This window comes from Pygocentrus nattereri, chromosome 1, assembly GCF_015220715.1.
Source record: "Pygocentrus nattereri isolate fPygNat1 chromosome 1, fPygNat1.pri, whole genome shotgun sequence".
Taxonomy (NCBI): domain Eukaryota; kingdom Metazoa; phylum Chordata; class Actinopteri; order Characiformes; family Serrasalmidae; genus Pygocentrus; species Pygocentrus nattereri.
The window spans coordinates 12,823,037-12,847,719 of NC_051211.1; the positions used below are offsets into that span (position 1 = coordinate 12,823,037).

General features: G+C 39.3%; 2 protein-coding genes across 2 annotated transcripts; one reads left to right on the forward strand and one right to left on the reverse strand.

Moving 5' to 3' along the window:
• Window positions 1-5,898: 5,898 nt before the first annotated feature.
• On the reverse strand, window positions 5,899-18,341 carry LOC119264104 (interferon tau-2-like). Its single transcript, XM_037541761.1, has 8 exons — window positions 18,330-18,341; window positions 16,512-16,619; window positions 14,883-14,957; window positions 14,690-14,779; window positions 14,426-14,572; window positions 14,222-14,323; window positions 13,993-14,045; window positions 5,899-5,944 (listed from the first exon to the last, which is right to left on the reverse strand). The coding sequence occupies exons 1-8, from the start codon at window positions 18,339-18,341 to the stop codon at window positions 5,899-5,901; spliced, it is 633 nt and encodes a 210-aa protein (XP_037397658.1).
• A 2,088-nt stretch (window positions 18,342-20,429) lies between these two features.
• Window positions 20,430-23,648, forward strand: LOC108439140. Its single transcript, XM_037542170.1, has 9 exons — window positions 20,430-20,564; window positions 20,645-20,719; window positions 20,805-20,957; window positions 21,070-21,177; window positions 21,318-21,400; window positions 22,658-22,754; window positions 23,065-23,211; window positions 23,314-23,415; window positions 23,544-23,648. Exons 1-9 carry the CDS (start codon window positions 20,430-20,432, stop codon window positions 23,646-23,648), a joined length of 1,005 nt encoding a protein of 334 aa, XP_037398067.1.
• Window positions 23,649-24,683: the final 1,035 nt, after the last annotated feature.

Below are 24,683 nucleotides of genomic sequence, written 5' to 3' on the forward strand. Positions count from 1 at the left end.
TTCTACTTTTGAGTCAGAAAATGCTGAAACTTCCTGAGACTCTGGAGAACTTCATTCCTCACCATCTCCCAGGCACAGTCGCTGAATCCCTTTACAAACACACAAACAACATTTATATATTAACCTGCTTGAACAACTTTTATGCCCACAATCAGTTTGTGGTGGTTTATGTCTGATAATAATAACTGTATGTGATTGCAGTTCTGATACTTTATCTCAGGTTACTGACCTTCACTCTCAGCTTCTCCTCCAGCTCTTCAAAATACAACTTCAGCTGAGCAACGCTGCTGCCTGCAGAGGGACCGCCCACTGCACTCTGGGATGCATCATCTCCCACCTTGAAAGATTTAATGGATGGTGTTTTTATGGATATTAATGTAACGTGTTGATTACTGACTGTGATCGAACTGATGTCCAGAAACAATCGCACTCCGACATATTTAACTCACACATTTCTGCAGATTCTCCACTTGTCTAGAAGAGATGATGTTCTTGAAGAGTCCGAAAGTTTCTCGGTCCCACGTGACGGATGTTTGTTCGTTCTGGAAGATTCTATCAACACCTCTCAGAGTTTCAAGAGCAACAAGAGCCAGGTCTTCATTCTGCACAACAGCGACAGTTACACTCATCTACTTTCAGACTCTTCATGATGAGCTTTTCTTCTCGTTTTCTGACTTTGATGTTTACCTGTGCGTTTAAGAACACGTCATCTGGGAGCGCGCGCCATCCTTCCTCCAAGCACCTCAACGGCAACGAAGCCCCCTGAATGAAAAAAGACACTCAGAGGATTTTGACTAAAATACAGGATTTGTAATGTTCCCCAGAATGTAAAGGTTTCTCACCATCTTCTCCAGCAGCATGATGCTCTCCTCATTCAGATCTCTCAGTCTGAACTGCGTCCAGGTACATGGGATCACTGCAGCATCAGCCACATGCAGCACCACAAAGACGATGCTCAGCACCTTCAGAGCGCCCATCACTCAACTAGCAGATGATAGGGTTTATGGAGAATTAGCGAATGAGCTCGATCCTCCACTCAAACAGTGAGAATGAAGACTGGCACCAGTCTGTCTCTTTTTATTGGAGTTCTAGTGTCGTTTGTGGGTTCAGTTGCATTGACTTCTCAAACGGATTTCGGGGGATTATTTATCTGTGGCAAAGAATCAAAACTGGCATTTCGTTCTTCATTCTTCTGAAAAGTCTGTGTGGCGGTAACAGTACTAACCGCTACAAGTACTTGAGACCACCGGTGGTTCCTAAAAGCACTTGTTCATATTCTTCATAACTTTCATATTTCATTAGTTACATTCTAAAAGTGGGTGTCATATGAAAGCTGCAAGTCTTCTTTTCAGTCAAACGGGGAATGTAATTTAAAGCCTCATGTTAGAAAGAGCTGAACGCACTATTCATTTGTCAACTTCAGGTTTTATTTTTTCCACAGACCTGGGCTATACACTATAAACAGTCTCTGGAAATGCACAGACGCTCTGTAAAAATTATTTTTCTAAAAAAATACAAAGACTATCTCAGATTTTTGGCTTTCAGCAGTGAATGTTCAGCATATAGCAATATGTGTGATCATAAAACTCATGTTCTGTTCATTTGAGAGGAGCTTTTAAACAAAATGTATAAAAATGTGCATTTATTTCATGCAGTTACTGAATACTTTGCCTTACGATTTGATCATGTAAATTCAGATGGAAAATCCAAAATGAACCCTGGAGAACATTAATATTATTAATATTAGTGTCTATGTGCTGGACATCAATAAACGTGTGTGAGGAACATCATCTGATCTAGTGCAGAAATCCGCACAATCTCCAGGCCTTACATCTGGACTGAAATATCAATGACGTCACAGGCCTGACTTTCGCTTTCGTTCATTCAGATGTTCATTTTTGCTGAGGACTCGGTACATCCCCTTTTCCCTTTAGAGAGACTTGAAGCGGTTCACACTTCTTACGTTTATCGAGTCGAAACAGAAATGTATTCAGTGATTCCACAGAAAGAAACCGCACAGATATTATGTAGGAAAGTTTTACTATTTTCTGACACTGCCGGATTTCTTCATATATGCCAACCACTCACGGCCAGGCAGATAATACAGAGCAGAAGTGACGTCATTGCTGGGTCAGAAAATAATGACATAGGCTACTTAATGTAACGTGTTGATTACTGACTGTGATCGAACTGATGTCCAGAAACAATCGCACTCCGACATATTTAACTCACACATTTCTGCAGATTCTCCACTTGTCTAGAAGAGATGATGTTCTTGAAGAGTCCGAAAGTTTCTCGGTCCCACGTGACGGATGTTTGTTCGTTCTGGAAGATTCTATCAACACCTCTCAGAGTTTCAAGAGCAACAAGAGCCAGGTCTTCATTCTGCACAACAGCGACAGTTACACTCATCTACTTTCAGACTCTTCATGATGAGCTTTTCTTCTCGTTTTCTGACTTTGATGTTTACCTGTGCGTTTAAGAACACGTCATCTGGGAGCGCGCGCCATCCTTCCTCCAAGCACCTCAACGGCAACGAAGCCCCCTGAATGAAAAAAGACACTCAGAGGATTTTGACTAAAATACAGGATTTGTAATGTTCCCCAGAATGTAAAGGTTTCTCACCATCTTCTCCAGCAGCATGATGCTCTCCTCATTCAGATCTCTCAGTCTGAACTGCGTCCAGGTACATGGGATCACTGCAGCATCAGCCACATGCAGCACCACAAAGACGATGCTCAGCACCTTCAGAGCGCCCATCACTCAACTAGCAGATGATAGGGTTTATGGAGAATTAGCGAATGAGCTCGATCCTCCACTCAAACAGTGAGAATGAAGACTGGCACCAGTCTGTCTCTTTTTATTGGAGTTCTAGTGTCGTTTGTGGGTTCAGTTGCATTGACTTCTCAAACGGATTTCGGGGGATTATTTATCTGTGGCAAAGAATCAAAACTGGCATTTCGTTCTTCATTCTTCTGAAAAGTCTGTGTGGCGGTAACAGTACTAACCGCTACAAGTACTTGAGACCACCGGTGGTTCCTAAAAGCACTTGTTCATATTCTTCATAACTTTCATATTTCATTAGTTACATTCTAAAAGTGGGTGTCATATGAAAGCTGCAAGTCTTCTTTTCAGTCAAACGGGGAATGTAATTTAAAGCCTCATGTTAGAAAGAGCTGAACGCACTATTCATTTGTCAACTTCAGGTTTTATTTTTTCCACAGACCTGGGCTATACACTATAAACAGTCTCTGGAAATGCACAGACGCTCTGTAAAAATTATTTTTCTAAAAAAATACAAAGACTATCTCAGATTTTTGGCTTTCAGCAGTGAATGTTCAGCATATAGCAATATGTGTGATCATAAAACTCATGTTCTGTTCATTTGAGAGGAGCTTTTAAACAAAATGTATAAAAATGTGCATTTATTTCATGCAGTTACTGAATACTTTGCCTTACGATTTGATCATGTAAATTCAGATGGAAAATCCAAAATGAACCCTGGAGAACATTAATATTATTAATATTAGTGTCTATGTGCTGGACATCAATAAACGTGTGTGAGGAACATCATCTGATCTAGTGCAGAAATCCGCACAATCTCCAGGCCTTACATCTGGACTGAAATATCAATGACGTCACAGGCCTGACTTTCGCTTTCGTTCATTCAGATGTTCATTTTTGCTGAGGACTCGGTACATCCCCTTTTCCCTTTAGAGAGACTTGAAGCGGTTCACACTTCTTACGTTTATCGAGTCGAAACAGAAATGTATTCAGTGATTCCACAGAAAGAAACCGCACAGATATTATGTAGGAAAGTTTTACTATTTTCTGACACTGCCGGATTTCTTCATATATGCCAACCACTCACGGCCAGGCAGATAATACAGAGCAGAAGTGACGTCATTGCTGGGTCAGAAAATAATGACATAGGCTACTTAATGTAACGTGTTGATTACTGACTGTGATCGAACTGATGTCCAGAAACAATCGCACTCCGACATATTTAACTCACACATTTCTGCAGATTCTCCACTTGTCTAGAAGAGATGATGTTCTTGAAGAGTCCGAGAGTTTCTCGGTCCCACGTGACGGATGTTTGTTCGTTCTGGAAGATTCTATCAACACCTCTCAGAGTTTCAAGAGCAACAAGAGCCAGGTCTTCATTCTGCACAACAGCGACAGTTACACTCATCTACTTTCAGACTCTTCATGATGAGCTTTTCTTCTCGTTTTCTGACTTTGATGTTTACCTGTGCGTTTAAGAACACGTCATCTGGGAGCGCGCGCCATCCTTCCTCCAAGCACCTCAACGGCAACGAAGCCCCCTGAATGAAAAAAGACACTCAGAGGATTTTGACTAAAATACAGGATTTGTAATGTTCCCCAGAATGTAAAGGTTTCTCACCATCTTCTCCAGCAGCATGATGCTCTCCTCATTCAGATCTCTCAGTCTGAACTGCGTCCAGGTACATGGGATCACTGCAGCATCAGCCACATGCAGCACCACAAAGACGATGCTCAGCACCTTCAGAGCGCCCATCACTCAACTAGCAGATGATAGGGTTTATGGAGAATTAGCGAATGAGCTCGATCCTCCACTCAAACAGTGAGAATGAAGACTGGCACCAGTCTGTCTCTTTTTATTGGAGTTCTAGTGTCGTTTGTGGGTTCAGTTGCATTGACTTCTCAAACGGATTTCGGGGGATTATTTATCTGTGGCAAAGAATCAAAACTGGCATTTCGTTCTTCATTCTTCTGAAAAGTCTGTGTGGCGGTAACAGTACTAACCGCTACAAGTACTTGAGACCACCGGTGGTTCCTAAAAGCACTTGTTCATATTCTTCATAACTTTCATATTTCATTAGTTACATTCTAAAAGTGGGTGTCATATGAAAGCTGCAAGTCTTCTTTTCAGTCAAACGGGGAATGTAATTTAAAGCCTCATGTTAGAAAGAGCTGAACGCACTATTCATTTGTCAACTTCAGGTTTTATTTTTTCCACAGACCTGGGCTATACACTATAAACAGTCTCTGGAAATGCACAGACGCTCTGTAAAAATTATTTTTCTAAAAAAATACAAAGACTATCTCAGATTTTTGGCTTTCAGCAGTGAATGTTCAGCATATAGCAATATGTGTGATCATAAAACTCATGTTCTGTTCATTTGAGAGGAGCTTTTAAACAAAATGTATAAAAATGTGCATTTATTTCATGCAGTTACTGAATACTTTGCCTTACGATTTGATCATGTAAATTCAGATGGAAAATCCAAAATGAACCCTGGAGAACATTAATATTATTAATATTAGTGTCTATGTGCTGGACATCAATTAACGTGTTATTTATTTGATTATTTATTTATTTATTTGATTATTTATTTATTTATTTATTTATCTATCTATCTATTGTCTGATGGTTTGTTATGCCGACAAACTCAATAAAAGTTTCCTTTGAAATCTTTGAAATACCGTGTTTGTACTGCTTTATAATTAATTGAAGAGTTCAATTGCAAATAACAATAAACACCAGTGCTGTGCAATTCCTGTATTTAGGAAAGCTGGAAATAATGTCTAACTAATAACTTATTAAAAGATTATCAACCTTAAAATAAGTTAACTATTGTTAAATCTAAATTATCCTTCTGCAAATTCACTATTACAAGGTCAGTAAACATAGAATTCTAAGATAACCAGGTTACAGACTTGTTACAGTCAAATGTGTCAGTCAAACGCAGGCAACTTACACATTTCTGCAGATTCTCCACTCGTCTGGAAGAGATGATGTTCTTGAAGAGTCCCAGAGTTTCTTGGTTCCACGTGATGGATGTTTGTTCGTTCTTGAAGATTCTATCAACACCTCTCAGAGTTTCACATTTGTGTTCGTCAATATTAGCATTAATAATTCCTAATTAATTTTAGTTGTGGTTTTATTAGCTGCGCTCTCAGATCTCTCTGCGTCGTAATCCTTAACCTAAACTGCGTCCATTTAGGGAGACTGATAATGAAATAAATGCAACAGCCAAAGCTCTCAATGAAACAAACTTGTCGGATGTCTTCTTTTAACGCAGTTTGAACGTCTGTCTGAAGCTCTTATTAAACCTTCTCAGATCACTGACTACTGATTAACCAGCTCCTCATTACTGCCACGTTAAGAAACGCTAACCTTGAAATAAGTAGTTTCATTTTGAGAACGTTTATTTCTATTTCTTACATCGTTCACTTGTAAATAACATTTACCAAACACCGGGTTCATAAGGAGAATGCTTACTTTCATTGCATTTTTAATTCTCAACATTTCGATTAATTCATATTTTCTTATTAATTCTTTAACATCTCTAACGAAATCTGTGTAAAGCAGGAATAAATATGCGTTCTGAGTTTGTTACACCACCAAGAAATGTGTTGTTAACCACTTCGCTAGAATGTAATTGAAGCACCATTTAAGGTGGAACGGTAAAACTCGAACAAGAAGCTGGCGAAGAATGAGGTCACTCTTTTTCGGAATTTATGGTGGAAATTGAAGCTAAAACTCTATCTATCTATCTATCTATCTATCTATCTATCTATCTATCTATCTATCTATCTATCTATCTATCTATCTATCTAGATATTGTTATTACAAACTGTTTATTAAATCTCTTTTATGATTCACAATGACACTTTGAAAAATAAATAAAACAGACCTTTCAACTTATATTTAATATCTGGATTTATTACAATATAAAACGAAAAGTTACTCACACAAAAACTCCTTTAAAATTCGTTACCAGCAACAGAGATAGAGTGAGTAAATGAATGAATGAATGAATGAATGAATAAATAAATAAATAAATAAATAAATAAATAAATAAATAAATATTAATATTCTGAGTCGATTTTCTGGGTATGAAGATTTTTCTACTTTTGAGTCAGAAAATGCTGAAACTTCCTGAGACTCTGGAGAACTTCATTCCTCACCATCTCCCAGGCACAGTCGCTAAATCCCTTTACAAACACACAAACAACATTTATATATTAACCTGCTTGAACAACTTTTATGCCCACAATCAGTTTGTGGTGGTTTATGTCTGATAATAATAACTGTATGTGATTGCAGTTCTGATACTTTATCTCAGGTTACTGACCTTCACTCTCAGCTTCTCCTCCAGCTCTTCAAAATACAACTTCAGCTGAGCAACGCTGCTGCCTGCAGAGGGACCGCCCACTGCACTCTGGGATGCATCATCTCCCACCTTGAAAGATTTAATGGATGGTGTTTTTATGGATATTAATGTAACGTGTTGATTACTGACTGTGATCGAACTGATGTCCAGAAACAATCGCACTCCGACATATTTAACTCACACATTTCTGCAGATTCTCCACTTGTCTAGAAGAGATGATGTTCTTGAAGAGTCCGAGAGTTTCTCGGTCCCACGTGACGGATGTTTGTTCGTTCTGGAAGATTCTATCAACACCTCTCAGAGTTTCAAGAGCAACAAGAGCCAGGTCTTCATTCTGCACAACAGCGACAGTTACACTCATCTACTTTCAGACTCTTCATGATGAGCTTTTCTTCTCGTTTTCTGACTTTGATGTTTACCTGTGCGTTTAAGAACACGTCATCTGGGAGCGCGCGCCATCCTTCCTCCAAGCACCTCAACGGCAACGAAGCCCCCTGAATGAAAAAAGACACTCAGAGGATTTTGACTAAAATACAGGATTTGTAATGTTCCCCAGAATGTAAAGGTTTCTCACCATCTTCTCCAGCAGCATGATGCTCTCCTCATTCAGATCTCTCAGTCTGAACTGCGTCCAGGTACATGGGATCACTGCAGCATCAGCCACATGCAGCACCACAAAGACGATGCTCAGCACCTTCAGAGCGCCCATCACTCAACTAGCAGATGATAGGGTTTATGGAGAATTAGCGAATGAGCTCGATCCTCCACTCAAACAGTGAGAATGAAGACTGGCACCAGTCTGTCTCTTTTATTGGAGTTCTAGTGTCGTTTGTGGGTTCAGTTGCATTGACTTCTCAAACGGATTTCGGGGGATTATTTATCTGTGGCAAAGAATCAAAACTGGCATTTCGTTCTTCATTCTTCTGAAAAGTCTGTGTGGCGGTAACAGTACTAACCGCTACAAGTACTTGAGACCACCGGTGGTTCCTAAAAGCACTTGTTCATATTCTTCATAACTTTCATATTTCATTAGTTACATTCTAAAAGTGGGTGTCATATGAAAGCTGCAAGTCTTCTTTTCAGTCAAACGGGGAATGTAATTTAAAGCCTCATGTTAGAAAGAGCTGAACGCACTATTCATTTGTCAACTTCAGGTTTTATTTTTTCCACAGACCTGGGCTATACACTATAAACAGTCTCTGGAAATGCACAGACGCTCTGTAAAAATTATTTTTCTAAAAAAATACAAAGACTATCTCAGATTTTTGGCTTTCAGCAGTGAATGTTCAGCATATAGCAATATGTGTGATCATAAAACTCATGTTCTGTTCATTTGAGAGGAGCTTTTAAACAAAATGTATAAAAATGTGCATTTATTTCATGCAGTTACTGAATACTTTGCCTTACGATTTGATCATGTAAATTCAGATGGAAAATCCAAAATGAACCCTGGAGAACATTAATATTATTAATATTAGTGTCTATGTGCTGGACATCAATAAACGTGTGTGAGGAACATCATCTGATCTAGTGCAGAAATCCGCACAATCTCCAGGCCTTACATCTGGACTGAAATATCAATGACGTCACAGGCCTGACTTTCGCTTTCGTTCATTCAGATGTTCATTTTTGCTGAGGACTCGGTACATCCCCTTTTCCCTTTAGAGAGACTTGAAGCGGTTCACACTTCTTACGTTTATCGAGTCGAAACAGAAATGTATTCAGTGATTCCACAGAAAGAAACCGCACAAATATTATGTAGGAAAGTTTTAGCCTCCGTGTCTATGTTACCTTCTGGCTCTCTCCCTTTAGTTAGGCTGTCATATTCAGACCTGCCGGAGTCATTAGTCACACTCTGATAATTTTTTACATTTTCTGTTCTTCATAAATCCAGTCTAAACTAATTCCTAAATCTTTCCTTCCTCCGAGTTACTGACTGTCCACCGGTCCGGCCCAATACTGATGGATGTCCCACCCTCAAGTCCCCCTGTCCCCCTGATTGACCAGACTGATGGAAGTTTCTGGAACGCAGCTTCTCCACTACAGATCACATCCAAATCTATATGAACTCTAATTGTTTCCACTGTTGATTATACACACCTGAATATATTAGAACTGCGTGGATGTAAAATTGACTTTTCAATGTTTAACTTATAAGTTGTCTGACCAGTGGTAGGATGGTCCCCCCTTTAGATGTGAGTCTTGGTCCTCCCGAGGTTTCTTCCTCCTCCAGCTCTGAGGGAGTTTTTCCTTGCCTCAGCGCTCACGGGGGTTCTGTATATTCTGTATATTATGTTCAGTGTTTTGTCTGATTCTCTGTGCTGTGATTCCCATTTTTGTAAAGCTGCTTTGTGACAACATCAGTTGTAAAAAGCGCTATATAAATAAATTTGATTTGATTTGATTTTACTATTTTCTGACACTGCCGGATTTCTTCATATATGCCAACCACTCACGGCCAGGCAGATAATACAGAGCAGAAGTGACGTCATTGCTGGGTCAGAAAATAATGACATAGGCTACTTAATGTAACGTGTTGATTACTGACTGTGATCGAACTGATGTCCAGAAACAATCGCACTCCGACATATTTAACTCACACATTTCTGCAGATTCTCCACTTGTCTAGAAGAGATGATGTTCTTGAAGAGTCCGAGAGTTTCTCGGTCCCACGTGACGGATGTTTGTTCGTTCTGGAAGATTCTATCAACACCTCTCAGAGTTTCAAGAGCAACAAGAGCCAGGTCTTCATTCTGCACAACAGCGACAGTTACACTCATCTACTTTCAGACTCTTCATGATGAGCTTTTCTTCTCGTTTTCTGACTTTGATGTTTACCTGTGCGTTTAAGAACACGTCATCTGGGAGCGCGCGCCATCCTTCCTCCAAGCACCTCAACGGCAACGAAGCCCCCTGAATGAAAAAAGACACTCAGAGGATTTTGACTAAAATACAGGATTTGTAATGTTCCCCAGAATGTAAAGGTTTCTCACCATCTTCTCCAGCAGCATGATGCTCTCCTCATTCAGATCTCTCAGTCTGAACTGCGTCCAGGTACATGGGATCACTGCAGCATCAGCCACATGCAGCACCACAAAGACGATGCTCAGCACCTTCAGAGCGCCCATCACTCAACTAGCAGATGATAGGGCATAGGTCCCCAATAGGCGGCCCGCGGGCCTAATACGGCCCGCGAGGGGCAAACTGTTGGCCCGCCGCCAAACACATACGCATGCATAAGTAAGTCCTGCTTGCACAAAACCATGGCCAGTGCGAAAAAACGTAAAGTTGATAGCGAAAATAGACAGTTCAGTTCCGTCTGGACCGACGAATTTTGTTTTATTTTACCAGACCGTGCCAATGCTAAGCCAACTTGCTTGCTATGCTCTCAAACAGTTGCTGTCTGCAAGGTGGCTAACATCAAGCGGCACTTTGAAACACGCCACAGCAATTTCAATGAGAACTTCCCAGCAAAATCAGAGATTCGAAGACAAAAGATTGCAAGTTTGATTGCCTCCTACAATCATTCTGTTACTACTATCCATAAGACAACATCTGCACAGGAAAACGCAACAACGGCGTCTCTGCGCGTATCATGGAACTTAGCAAAAGCTAAGAAACCTTTCACGGATGCCGAGTTGATAAAGACGTGTGCGATTGATATGGTGGAAGAAGTTTTGAGCCACGATGAAAAAACAAGGAAAACTGTGGTGGATTTGTTGAAGCACGTACCATTATCGGACAACACTGCAATGAGAAGGGTGGAGGTTTTAGCGGAGGACTGCTTGTGTGACCTGCTCTCACGTCTGAAGAAAACGGACTTCGTGTCGCTCGCCATTGACACGTCTTGTGATAGGACGGACATCGAGCAGCTGTCCGTGTTCGTGCGATTTTTTGATGAGAAGGATTTTCGAGAAGAGCTGCTTTGTTTGCTGCCCTACACGGGCGCACGACGGGTGAGGCCATTTTTAGCGAACTAACTCAGTTCTTTGAAAGAAACGGATTGGACATAAGCAAAGTCACGTCTGTTGTCACTGATGGCGCCCCGTCCATGGTTGGGCAACAGAAGGGTCTGGTAAGCAGGCTAGCAGCTGTTATCCCCGCTCTAACAGCATTTCACTGCATCATTCACAAATCAGTGTTGTGTGCAAAACTGTGTGGGAAAATGAAAGACACCATGGATAACGTGATGAAGCTCGTAAACTTCATTAGGGAGAGTTCTAGTTTGCAGCATCGCCTTTTCAGGGCTCTGCTGGAGGAAATGTCTGCTGCACATCATGACCTGTTGCTGCATAATGATGTGCGCTGGCTTAGCAAAGGCAGAGTGTTGGAGAGAGTGTGCGAATTACATGATGAACTCTGTTCTTTCCTTGGCAACTTGCAAAATGAAAAGGCTCACTCTTTTCTGAAATTCCTGAATGACAGCAAAGAAATGGCGTATGTGCATTTTTTATGCGACATCACATCTCATCTTAATCAGCTGAATTTGCAACTGCAAGGAAAGAATCATACCATTGCAGACATGTATGAAGCAGTTGAAGCTTTCCGTTTAAAACTGGACTTGTTTCAGCGAGATATACAAGGAAGAAAACTGCACTTTCCTAAGCTGCAGCAACACTGTGAGAAGAACAAAATGCAAGAGGATGCTGTGATGCAAGCATTCTTGGGAAGACTGATAGAAAACTTCAAGGTACGATTTGAGAGCTTCAACCTCTCAAGTGAAATCCTCCTGTTTTTGCGTCAGCCGTTTTCTGTTTCTGCAGATGGTCAGTGGACTGCTGAGGCCAAAAGGCTGCTTCCATCTCTGGATGAAGCATCTCTTCAGATGGAGATCTTGGAAATATCAAAATCAGATTTGCTCAAAGAGCAGCACAAGGATGTTAGTGTGACTGAATTCTGGATCAACATGATTCCCCAGTTTAGCCAGGCAAGACAGATTGCAATGCTGCTTCTCACAGCATTTCCCTCCACCTACATCTGTGAGTCTTCATTTTCTTCAATGAACATTATCAAAAGCCAGGACAGAAATAAACTCTCCAGTGCACACCTAGAACAGTGTCTTCGCATTGCCACTACAGAGCACCACCCCAACTTCAGGTCTCTTGTTTCTACCCGCCGCTGTCACTTCTCTCATTGAATGGTGAGTAAAATAATACAACTGCTCTTGATATACCTAATTAATGACATCCACTAAATCAGCAAACAAGTAGCTACTGTACTGTCTGCCTAATTAGGTAACATTATGCAACTAATGCGCTGGCCCTTGCTTTTGTGCTGTTGGCTAAATGCAGCCCTTAAGAAAATGTAATTGGGGACCCCTGCTGTATAGGAATGAGTCTTTCAGTGAATGTCGTTTTTTGAATAGTTTTTGAATAAAACTAGTTTGGCTGCTTCTCACTGCATGAAGTAACTTCTTCGGTTGATCTGTCGAGCCACTTTTACTGCATGAAACTAAGACTTTTTCTGATTAAGTGATATTGACCACTCAGCCAACCACTGAAGGTTTGACCCTTAGCGTGAATGTGGTAGCCCAGTTTGCTGCCCAACGTAGTGAGCTAATGGATGTACTACCGTTAGTAAGAAGCTGAGCTCCACTTCCTATTCGCCAGCTTCTTGTTCGAGTTTTACCGTTCCACCTTAAACGGTGCTTCAATTACATTCTAGCGAAGTGGTTAACAACACATTTCTTGGTGGTGTAACAAACTCAGAACGCATATTTATTCCTGCTTTACACAGATTTCGTTAGAGATGTTAAAGAATTAATAAGAAAATATGAATTAATCGAAATGTTGAGAATTAAAAATGCAATGAAAGTAAGCATTCTCCTTATGAACCCGGTGTTTGGTAAATGTTATTTACAAGTGAACGATGTAAGAAATAGAAATAAACGTTCTCAAAATGAAACTACTTATTTCAAGGTTAGCGTTTCTTAACGTGGCAGTAATGAGGAGCTGGTTAATCAGTAGTCAGTGATCTGAGAAGGTTTAATAAGAGCTTCAGACAGACGTTCAAACTGCGTTAAAAGAAGACATCCGACAAGTTTGTTTCATTGAGAGCTTTGGCTGTTGCATTTATTTCATTATCAGTCTCCCTAAATGGACGCAGTTTAGGTTAAGGATTATGACGCAGAGAGATCTGAGAGCGCAGCTAATAAAACCACAACTAAAATTAATTAGGAATTATTAATGCTAATATTGACGAACACAAATGTGAAACTCTGAGAGGTGTTGATAGAATCTTCAAGAATGAACAAACATCCATCACGTGGAACCAAGAAACACTGGGACTCTTCAAGAACATCATCTCTTCCAGACGAGTGGAGAATCTGCAGAAATGTGTAAGTTGCCTGAGTTTGACTGACACATTTGACTGTAACAAGTCTGTAACCTGGTTATCTTAGAATTCTATGTTTACTGACCTTGTAATAGTGAATCTGCAGAAGGATAATTTAGATTTAACAATAGTTAACTTATTTTAAGGTTGATAATCTTTTAATAAGTTATTAGTTAGACATTATTTCCAGCTTTTCTAAGTACAGGAATTGCACAGCACTGGTGTTTATTGTTAGTTGCAATTGAACTCTTCAATTAATTATAAAGCAGTACAAACACGGTATTTCAAAGATTTCAAAGGAAACTTTTATTGAGTTTGTGGGCATAACAAACCATCAGACAATTGATAGATAAATAAATAAATAAATAAATAATCAAATAAATAAAGACGTTTACATTAAATAGACTTTTATAATGTGTTGTAAGAAGCTCCTCTTTCCACAGTTTAGACTGTTCACCAAAAATTGTTTGAGTTCTCCACCAGATTGAACTGCAGAACAGACAGCACCTCCCTGCGAACCACTTCCCACGCGCACACACTGAACTCCTGTCAAAATACCACACACACACACACACACACACACACACACACACACACACACACACACACACACACACACACACATTTTGTTAGAAATACAGCATCACAACTGAAGTATTAATAATTCATGTCACAGTAGAGAACAGAGAACATTCTTCTTTTCCTTATAGAAGCTCTCATACCTTTTCTTTCAAAAGTTTCTCGAGTTTGTCAAAATAGTCTGTAAGTGCAGCGTCTCTCACAGCAAAATCATCTTCTTCCTTTTGTGTTTTGATTCTCGTGATCTGCCAAAACAAATCAAATCTATGTTTAACACACTTCATGCAGACATTCATCCAGTTCAGCTCTTCACTTCATATATTTAAAAGTCTTTCTAACGTTCTTACACATTCGCTCTCCTCGATCTGTCGGTCCATGATGATCTGAAACTTTACAAGCTTATCAGCGTCCCAGGACTGTGGAAAACTATCGCTCTCCATCAGGGAGCTCACCTTCATCAGGCTCTTATAAACAGCCTTTGCGGCCCCCACATCCTGCACGCAGTGAAAAACACAACCAAACTGATCAAAATGCAGATAAAGTTTGACCAGACAAACCTTTAACCTTCCATCTAATGAAGCTTTGGAGCAAATCTGATGAGGAGGACAAACCTGTTTGGAGTTGTTGGACTGCAGAGCCCATGTGGGAGATTTTATTTCAACTGGAATGTCGTCTAAACATTGTAAAGGAAATGGGCCAGTCTGTCAGAGGACAGAGAGAGTCAGGAACCAATTGACCACAAAGGAGGACACATAGAATCTGAGATCAATCTCCTGTCAGCACTTCTTCTAGGGGTCTACATACCATGGTCTCCAGCAAGTTGTGGGTTTTTGCCATGAGCGTCCGCTGAAGCTGGCATTTAGTGGGCATTGAGGTGACCTGCACAATGCAGAGAAGAATGCTGATCCAAGACAAACACTGAAATGCCATTCTGAGACTGGTCTGAAGAGGAGAAGAGAAGAGATCATGGTTAGGTTGTAGATACGAACATCACATGAAGTGAGAAGCTGCAGTTTAATGGTAAATGCATGAGTTACCTGCGTTCAGGACTGTTAGGAAGATCTCCAGAACATCTGAAGCTCTGGCGTCCATGGCGTGGCTTTTGTACAGTGGAACCTGGGATGTTTGAAAAGTGAAAATAGGACAATCATTTAGCTAGAAGTGTTTCCATTTTCCTCTTTTACATCGTGTCCGTTTTCACTTCAAGTTTTTTGCAGACAACATAAAACTCCATCTGACTGTTTGATTGTCTGTTTTACTGTCTACATTTTTAATCAGTCAAACCACCTGAGGCATGTCTAACCCCTATTTAGGGGTGCTCAAGCACAGCATGCACAAGCACACATGGACACACAAACACACACACAAAGACTCTAGTGCCAGTTACAGTGTGACTGTCTGCGGTGTTGTGGCTCCAGTAAGTAGCGCAGATGAGGATTTCTTTACTTTATCATTCAGCACCAACACATTACAATCATGAGCAGCAATCCTCGTTTATTCAACACTGAATCTCACATCACTGTTTATGTTGTTATTGTTAGCTGACTTTATTATCTAGAAAGCTGATGCTGCAGGTCATCAACTAAACCACTGTCCACTCTCTATTTGAATTCGAGTGAGTGAAGCAAGATGTTCTGCCACTGGATGGCCTATGTGTTTATGTTAAAATCAAGGAGCCACACTAGTGCATTCTGATTGTGTGTCAGCTAATTAATGTTACAGAACGACAGAAGATATAATTATATAAATTATGTATAATTTGCTGGGTGCTCAGGAAGCTCTGATCCTAGATTCGCCACTCAGTATCATTCTCTGGTTCTATGATTTATTTTGACGTCATCTATGACGGTATTTTAGCCGTTTCAATTTGAGCGCAAGATTTAATAAAATTGTAGCAAATAACAACTGCAACTTCTTTCTAACATCTTTCTTACAATCATTTCATTTCTACATGTTTTTATTTCCACTCTCCTGAGCTTGATGTTTATTTAGATCCCTTGTCTGATTCATTCAAACACAAGGACACATTTTAAAATGAACAACGCAGATTTTTCATCTTATGTTTAATATCTGGTTTTATTAAAGTAAGCACAATTCATCACACAACAAAACTTTTCAATTCCGTTACCAGCGAAAGAAACTAATTGAGTAAATTACTAAATACTGTATTTAAATATTAATATTTTGATTTGATCATCCGGGGGATGTAGATTTTTCTCAGAAAGTGCTGAAACTTCCTGAGACTCTGGAGAACTTCATTCCTCACCATCTCCCAGGAGCAGTCGCTGAATCCCTTTACAAACATACAATCAACATTTATATATTAACCTGCTTGAACAACTTTTATGTCCACAATCAGTTTGTGGTGGTTTATGTCTGATAATAATAACTGTATGTGATTGCAGTTCTGATACTTTATCTCAGGTTACTGACCTTCACTCTCAGCTTCTCCTCCAGCTCTTCAAAATATGACTTCAGCTGAGCAACGCTGCTGCCTGCAGAGGGACCGCCCACTGCACTCTGGGATGCATCATCTCCCACCTTGAAAGATTTAATGGATGGTGTTTTTATGTAGTTTAATGTAAGATGTTGATCACTGACTGTGATCGAACTGATTTCCACAAACTGATTTCCTTTTTGCTGAGGACTCAGTACATATATATGAGTATTTATAATTTGGTAAATTATTAAGAGATTAATAATATACCAAAAGATACACTTTCACAAAGTCTGTGCAATGAAGTGAAAGCAGTAGTTTCATGAAGGTGGTGCTGTACAGCCTTTAGAACTGACAACATGATGTTATAATTCCAATCTAATAATTCAGCACTTATTCATCTTATTTAATTGCCATGATCAGATACAACTAAGAGGAGTCTTTGATTTTCTGACTTGATTAGACTGTGAATTTTGCAGGTAGAACACAGCGCTGATGCTGAAATAACATCTCAAAGTTTATTCATGGAAGAGACCTGATGTCTAGAGCCATAAATATGTAGCTAACTACAGGTTTTCAGAGGGACTCAGATGAGGTAAAATTTGCATTCCTTGTCTTACATTATTAGAAAGACCTAGTTTAGTATTTTGTCTGCATGAATAATTGACAGGTTGGTCAAGTTTTGACTTCTGGTCCATTATATCTCATCTCTTTCTAATATACTTTATTTGGTGGGTGCACAAATTTTTGAGTGGGTAAAATGAATGTGAGACTTTGTCATTGCTTGGATGTGATTGTTGATGTCAATAAATGTAATCTGTCCAGAACCTTTAGTGCCTTTTATTTAATATAGTAATAAAAAAATCTGTTAAAGAACTTCTGTTGTGCTGTCACTGTTGAAGGTTTTTGATCACAACAGTTTAACAAAAGTCTGTAAAGTAACAGTTTTTATCTGCAATAATTTTTGTGCCTTCACTTCAACGAAGGGTTTTGATCATGACAATTTAGGAAAATTATGTAAAATAGCAGTTTTTTTCTGCAGAACATTTTGTGCTATCTTTTTATTGAAGGTTTTTTTATCATAGTAATTTAGGAAAACTGTAAAATAACAGTTTTTATCTACAGAACCTTTTGTGCTATCTCTTAGTTGAAGGTTTTTGATCAAAATAATCTGGTAAATCAGCCGTTTTGGGGCTGCAGAACCTTTTGTGTTTTCATTTTATTCAAGGTATTTGATCATAATATTATAGGAAAATCTGCAAAATAACATTTCTTTCCTGCGAAACCTTTATTGAAAATTTCCATAAAATGATTGTTTTTGTACTTTTTTTTAATTCAGATATTTTACTGTAATTTTACGGTTTTTGTTTGGTAGCAGCAGCTGCCAGTCACTTGACAGTATTTTTTTTTTACATTTTTTGCTACAGTGCAGCTCTTCCGCTAACAAACACACAGATTTCACTTTCATATTAGAGCAGTCTCCCTTAAGTACGTCCTTAAAAATGGAATCCAGTTTGGTGCCAGAGGACGCGGACCTAGCCGAGAATCAACCTCGTTCCTCTCAGTCTGCAATAGAACGGTCACTGGGCTTTTTGATCGTTTCGGTTTAACAAATCAAGATTAAAATGACCATCACACGAGTTCAACGTCTTTGCCAGTCAATTTCTCAAACACATCATCTAATTCGTCGTTGAATTGTCATGGCAGGCTGCTGCTGTTCTACATACACAGCTGACAATGATTTTTAAAAAATATTTCAATACCAATGTCTATAGTTGAACGTTCCAAAATATTTTCTATAGAATTTGACATACATTTGATGCCATGCTAAGTGTGGCTCCAGAGCGTCGTCAAGCCATGATTTCAGCCCATGATGTAAAACAGTTCAACGATCTAATTCAATAATTCAGGACTACATAGTTCACAGGATTTTCACATGTTTTCAGCAGTAATGAATAACATATATGAAACATATATAGAAACAAATCCCTGAATTTTCTTTACACGGACTTCAAAGTGAATTTTGATCAACAAGCATTCACTTTAACCAGATCTTCAAGCTTAATTTTCATGTTTCTTTATAGGTCCTGTCAACTTCCCCAAAACAAATCATCTATTAACTGTTAATAAATACAATACAGACTGACCGTGTTCTAAACCGAAGGCTTAGATTTCTATATAACACGGACTAAGAAGGTGTTACATTATGTTCTCTTATCTGATCATAATGCCTATTAATATTGCTTTAAGTCAGCACCTTAAACTGAATCCCATCTTATTGTTTCATCAAAGCACTGATTAGATGTTTTTATATCAATTAAAGCTGTACAGAACATTATGACGTATAATACACAATAATACACAGATATTTCAATAAAGACGCCAATAGAAGCTAATAGAAATAAAACTTGGAAAATCTATCACTTCATACAATCTTTATACCATCACTTATTAACAAAAGAGTTGGAGTTTGTTCTTTTCTTATCAGAAGTGGGGGAAAAGTAGGTTTTTGATGTTTTGATACGGAGAAAGACCACAAATAAAACCAGCATTGTCGCTGACTCAGTTTCACTTTCTTTGGGTTAAAAGTAAAACGTTGTAATTCGAATTAAACCGAATAATCGTTCTTAAGAGGCAAAGGGAAATACCAACACCAAACCAAACCCTAGGAGTGAAAGGGAAAGTGATGCCAGGGGTGATTAAGTTAAGTTAAATTTTTATTAAGTGATACTGTTTTGATCCCACAACCGGGGAAATTCCATCTCCGCATTTAACCCATCCATGCAAGTGAAACACCACACACACACTAGGGGGCAGTGAGCACACTTGCCCGGAGCGGTGGGCAGCCCTATCCACGGCGCCCGGGGAGCAATTGGGGGTTAGGTGTCTTGCTCAAGGACACCTCAGTCATGGACTGTCGGCGCTGGGGATTGAACCGGCAACCTTCCGGTCACAGGGCCAGTTCCCTAACCTCCAGCCCACGACTGCCCCCATGTCATTTCTATTTCCATCATGAAGCAACACCTAAAGCTTTTCTGCATAGTAACAGTATTAATTGTAAAATTAAAATCGAACTAATACAATCGTTAGTATTTTACGTGTATTTTATCGTAGAGCTTTTGGCAGACACTAAATTAAATCCCTTTAAAGGACAGAGTTAATGCTCTGTATGTCCAAATGTGTTTGGATAGCCCTTCTAATGCAACAATTCAGGTAATTTTATCTGCGTCCATGACTGACGTTCAACTGCCCACACAAAACTGTTTAGTATTGTAAGAAAAGCACTGACCAACAGAATACGACGCTCATCCGCATAAGAGCCTTAATGCCAAGCGTCGCCTGAAAGATGATGAAATCCTCCTGCATGTGACTGTGGAGCAGTCAATCTGTGTTCTCTGGAGTCAACAAGCTCCATTCAACATCAGCACCTCGCCTCAATAGCTGAATACAATCAGCTCCTCACTGCAATGTTCCTATATCTGGTGTGAAGCCTTCCCAAAAGATCAGAAGCTGCAGCAAAATGTGGACAACCTCCTAATTAATCCCCTTGAGTTCGGAAGAAACGCTGGATGAACAGATATCTACATACTTTTGGACATGAAGTGTAACAGGCGTTGCCTCTTGACTGAGCAAAAGCAATGAAACTCATATTAACGATGAAATGCCACACAGACCACTATGTCCAAAAGTATGTAGACACTTGTCAGAAATACCAGTTTTGATTCTGGGCCACAGATAAATAATCCCCCGGGTTCCTCTGTAGTTTTGATACGTGAGGGCAACTGAACCCACAAACCGCACAAGAACTCCAATAAAAGAGACAGACTGGTGCCAGTCTTCATTCTCACTGTTTGAGTGGAGGATCGAGCTCATTCGCTAATTCTCCATAAACCCTATCATCTGCTAGTTGAGTGATGGGCGCTCTGAAGGTGCTGAGCATCGTCTTTGTGGTGCTGCATGTGGCTGATGCTGCAGTGATCCCATGTACCTGGACGCAGTTCAGACTGAGAGATCTGAATGAGGAGAGCATCATGCTGCTGGAGAAGATGGTGAGAAACCTTTACATTCTGGGGAACATTACAAATCCTGTATTTTAGTCAAAATCCTCTGAGTGTCTTTTTTCATTCAGGGGGCTTCGTTGCCGTTGAGGTGCTTGGAGGAAGGATGGCGCGCGCTCCCAGATGACGTGTTCTTAAACGCACAGGTAAACATCAAAGTCAGAAAACGAGAAGAAAAGCTCATCATGAAGAGTCTGAAAGTAGATGAGTGTAACTGTCGCTGTTGTGCAGAATGAAGACCTGGCTCTTGTTGCTCTTGAAACTCTGAGAGGTGTTGATAGAATCTTCCAGAACGAACAAACATCCGTCACGTGGGACCGAGAAACTCTCGGACTCTTCAAGAACATCATCTCTTCTAGACAAGTGGAGAATCTGCAGAAATGTGTGAGTTAAATATGTCGGAGTGCGATTGTTTCTGGACATCAGTTCGATCACAGTCAGTAATCAACATGTTACATTAATATCCATAAAAACACCATCCATTAAATCTTTCAAGGTGGGAGATGATGCATCCCAGAGTGCAGTGGGCGGTCCCTCTGCAGGCAGCAGCGTTGCTCAGCTGAAGTTGTATTTTGAAGAGCTGGAGGAGAAGCTGAGAGTGAAGGTCAGTAACCTGAGATAAAGTATCAGAACTGCAATCACATACAGTTATTATTATCAGACATAAACCACCACAAACTGATTGTGGGCATAAAAGTTGTTCAAGCAGGTTAATATATGAATGTTGATTGTATGTTTGTAAAGGGATTCAGCGACTGTGCCTGGGAGATGGTGAGGAATGAAGTTCTCCAGAGTCTCAGGAAGTTTCAGCATTTTCTGACTCAAAAGTAGAAAAATCTTCATACCCAGAAAATCGACTCAGAATATAATTTATTTATTATAATTAATATATTTATTTATTTGTTTGTTTGTTTGTTTGTTTATTTTGTTTGTTTGTTTGTTTACTCGCTCTGTGTTTTTCGCTGGTAACGGAATTGAAAAGTTTTGTTGTGTGATGAATTGTGCTTCCTTTAATAAAACCAGATATTAAACATAAGATGAAAAATCTGCGTTGTTCATTTTAAAATGTGTCCTTGTGTTTGAATGAATCAGACAAGGGATCTAAATAAACATCAAGCTCAGGAGAGTGGAAATAAAAACATGTAGAAATGAAATGATTGTAAGAAAGATGTTAGAAAGAAGTTGCAGTTGTTATTTGCTACAATTTTATTAAATCTTGCGCTCAAATTGAAACGGCTAAAATACCGTAGATGACGCCATTTCTTCATACCCGGAAAATCGACTCAGAATATTAATATTAAAAAATAGTATTTATTTGTTTGTTTGTTTGTTTGTTTATTTACTCACTCTATCTCTGTTGCTGGTAACGAATTTTAAAGGAGTTTTTGTGTGAGAAACTTTTCTTTTTATATTGTAATAAATCCAGATATTAAATATAAGTTGAAAGATTTGTGTTATTTACTTTTCAAAGTGTCATTGTGAATCATAAAAGTGATTTAATAAACAGTTTGTAATAACAAATATCTAGATAGATAGATAGATAGATAGATAGATAGATAGATAGATAGATAGATAGATAGATAGATAGATAGATAGACAGAGTTCTAAGTTATTTAGCTTCAATTTCCACCATCCATCCATCCATCAATTTTCTAATCCGCTTCTCCGTCAGGGTCGCGGGGGGGTGCTGGAGCCTATCCCTGCAGTCTTCGGGCGGAAGGCAGGATACACCCTGGACAGGTCGCCAGCCCATCGCAGGGCTCAATTTCCACCATAAATTCCGAAAAAGAGTGACCTCATTCGAAGAAACTGGAACTGAAAAATGAAACATGATGTAATAGAGGACTTTCACTTTTCAAACATCCCTTAGTTTTCAGCACAAAAGCCACACCATGGACGCCAGAGCTTGCAGATATTCTGGAGATCTTCCTAACAGTCCTGAACGCAGGTAACTCATGCATTTACCATTAAACTGCAGCTTCTCACTTCATGTGATGTTCGTATCTACAACCTAACCATGATCTCTTCTCTTCTCCTCTTCAGACCAGTCTCAGAATGGCATTTCAGTGTTTGTCTTGGATCAGCATTCTTCTCTGCATTGTGCAGGTCACCTCAATGCCCACTAAATGCCAGCTTCAGCGGACGCTCATGGAAAAAACCCACAACTTGCTGGAGACCATGGTATGTAGACCCCTAGAAGAAGTGCTGACAGGAGATTGATCTCAGATTCTATGTGTCCTCCTTTGTGGTCAATTGGTTCCTGACTCTCTCTGTCCTCTGACAGACTGGCCCATTTCCTTTACAATGTTTGGACGACATTCCAGTTGAAATAAGATCTCCCACATGGGCTCTGCAGTCCAACAACTCCAAACAGGTTTATCCTCCTCATCAGATTTGCTCCAAAGCTTCATTAGATGGAAGGTTAAAGGTTTGTCTGGTCAAACTTTATCTGCATTTTGGTCAGTTTGGTTGTGTTTTTCACTGTGTGCAGGATGTGGGGGCCGCAAAGGCTGTTTATAAGAGCCTGATGAAGGTGAGCTCCCTGATGGAGAGCAATAGTTTTCCACAGTCCTGGGACGCTGATAAGCTTGTAAAGTTTCAGATCATCGTGGACCGACAGATCGAGGAGAGCGAATGTGTAAGAACGTTAGAAAGACTTTTAAATATATGAAGTGAAGAGCTGAACTGGACGAATGTCTGCATGAAGTGTGTTAAACATATATTTGATTTGATTTGGCAGATCATGAGAATCAAAACACAAAAGGAAGAAGATGATTTTGCTGTGAGAGACGCTGCACTTACAGACTATTTTGACAAACTCGAGAAACTTTTGAAAGAAAAGGTATGAGAGCTTCTATAAGGAAAAGAAGAATGTTCTCTGTTCTCTACTGTGACATGAATTATGACTTTATAGCTGTGACGCTGGACACGTAATAAAAACGTCTTCGTCTGTGATTGATATGTTGACAGGAGTTCAGTGTGTGCGGGTGGGAAGTGGTTCGCAGGGAGCTGCTGTCGGTTCTGCAGTTCATTCTGGACAAGAACTCCAAAAATTTCTGGCCAACAAGAGTTTAACCTGTGGAAAGAGAAGCTACTCAAAGCATCTTTGACTCCTGGCATATCTTAATTCTCGAGCTATTTATTTATTTATCTATTTATTTATTTATTTATTCATTTATTTATTTATTTATTTGCTTAATAATTTCCTTGTTGAAGAATTTCCCCATTCTATTCATTTTATGCTCTGTAATTAGTATATTTAATGTACAGATTTTTGTCTTTTGTGGTAGTCATTATAATAAAACCACTGAAAACTTAAACTGTCTTTTTTGAATCATTATTCATTTTCAGTTTCGTTGGGTACAGTTGAGTTCTGTTTTTTTCTGTTTTCTGAACAATAATAATTTTGTTTTTTTGAACGTCATAAAACCGTTCACTCAAGGGGATCGTAAGGATTAAATACATTATTCAGTTATTGAAGAGGCTGTATCTGACACTTTCACTGGGTTTTTTATTTTAGGTCCACTCTAGCATTTTGAACTTTCATGTATCAAATATGGCTGTAATTCCTTTTAGCTTATCATTTTCCAACCTCTATTTATCCCTCGTTATTGTGCTTTTAAAGGGGGGTTCCACCGATTTTTCAAATATTCTTCATAATTCAACTATTGAGTGGTTCAGATTGATTTGATGTGGATTTATGCATTTTAGATAAACTTACCAAAACACAAATATACCAATTCATTTCGTACACAATAACAAAAGAAAAAAGCCAATCTTATCTCAAACTTATTGTAAAAGAAAAGTCTCAGGCATCTGCCAGCAAAATGTCTATTGAATGTAATCTCTGCGCTAAATAAGACTGGAAATCGCACTGTCGTCGCGGTGGTAGTCTCGTGACCAACAATGACTAATAAATTGAAGGTTTCTGTACTAATCAGTGCTAAATATGAAATGTTCACTGTTATAAGACAAAAAGTTGAAAAGTTCATGAAAATACCGCAATATAAAGTGACGGACGACCGTTCTTCTCTGCGTTCATCAGTCCATGGTTGACAACCACGTCATACTCGAATGTAGCTACATTTCCTGGTGGAATTCTTGTTTATG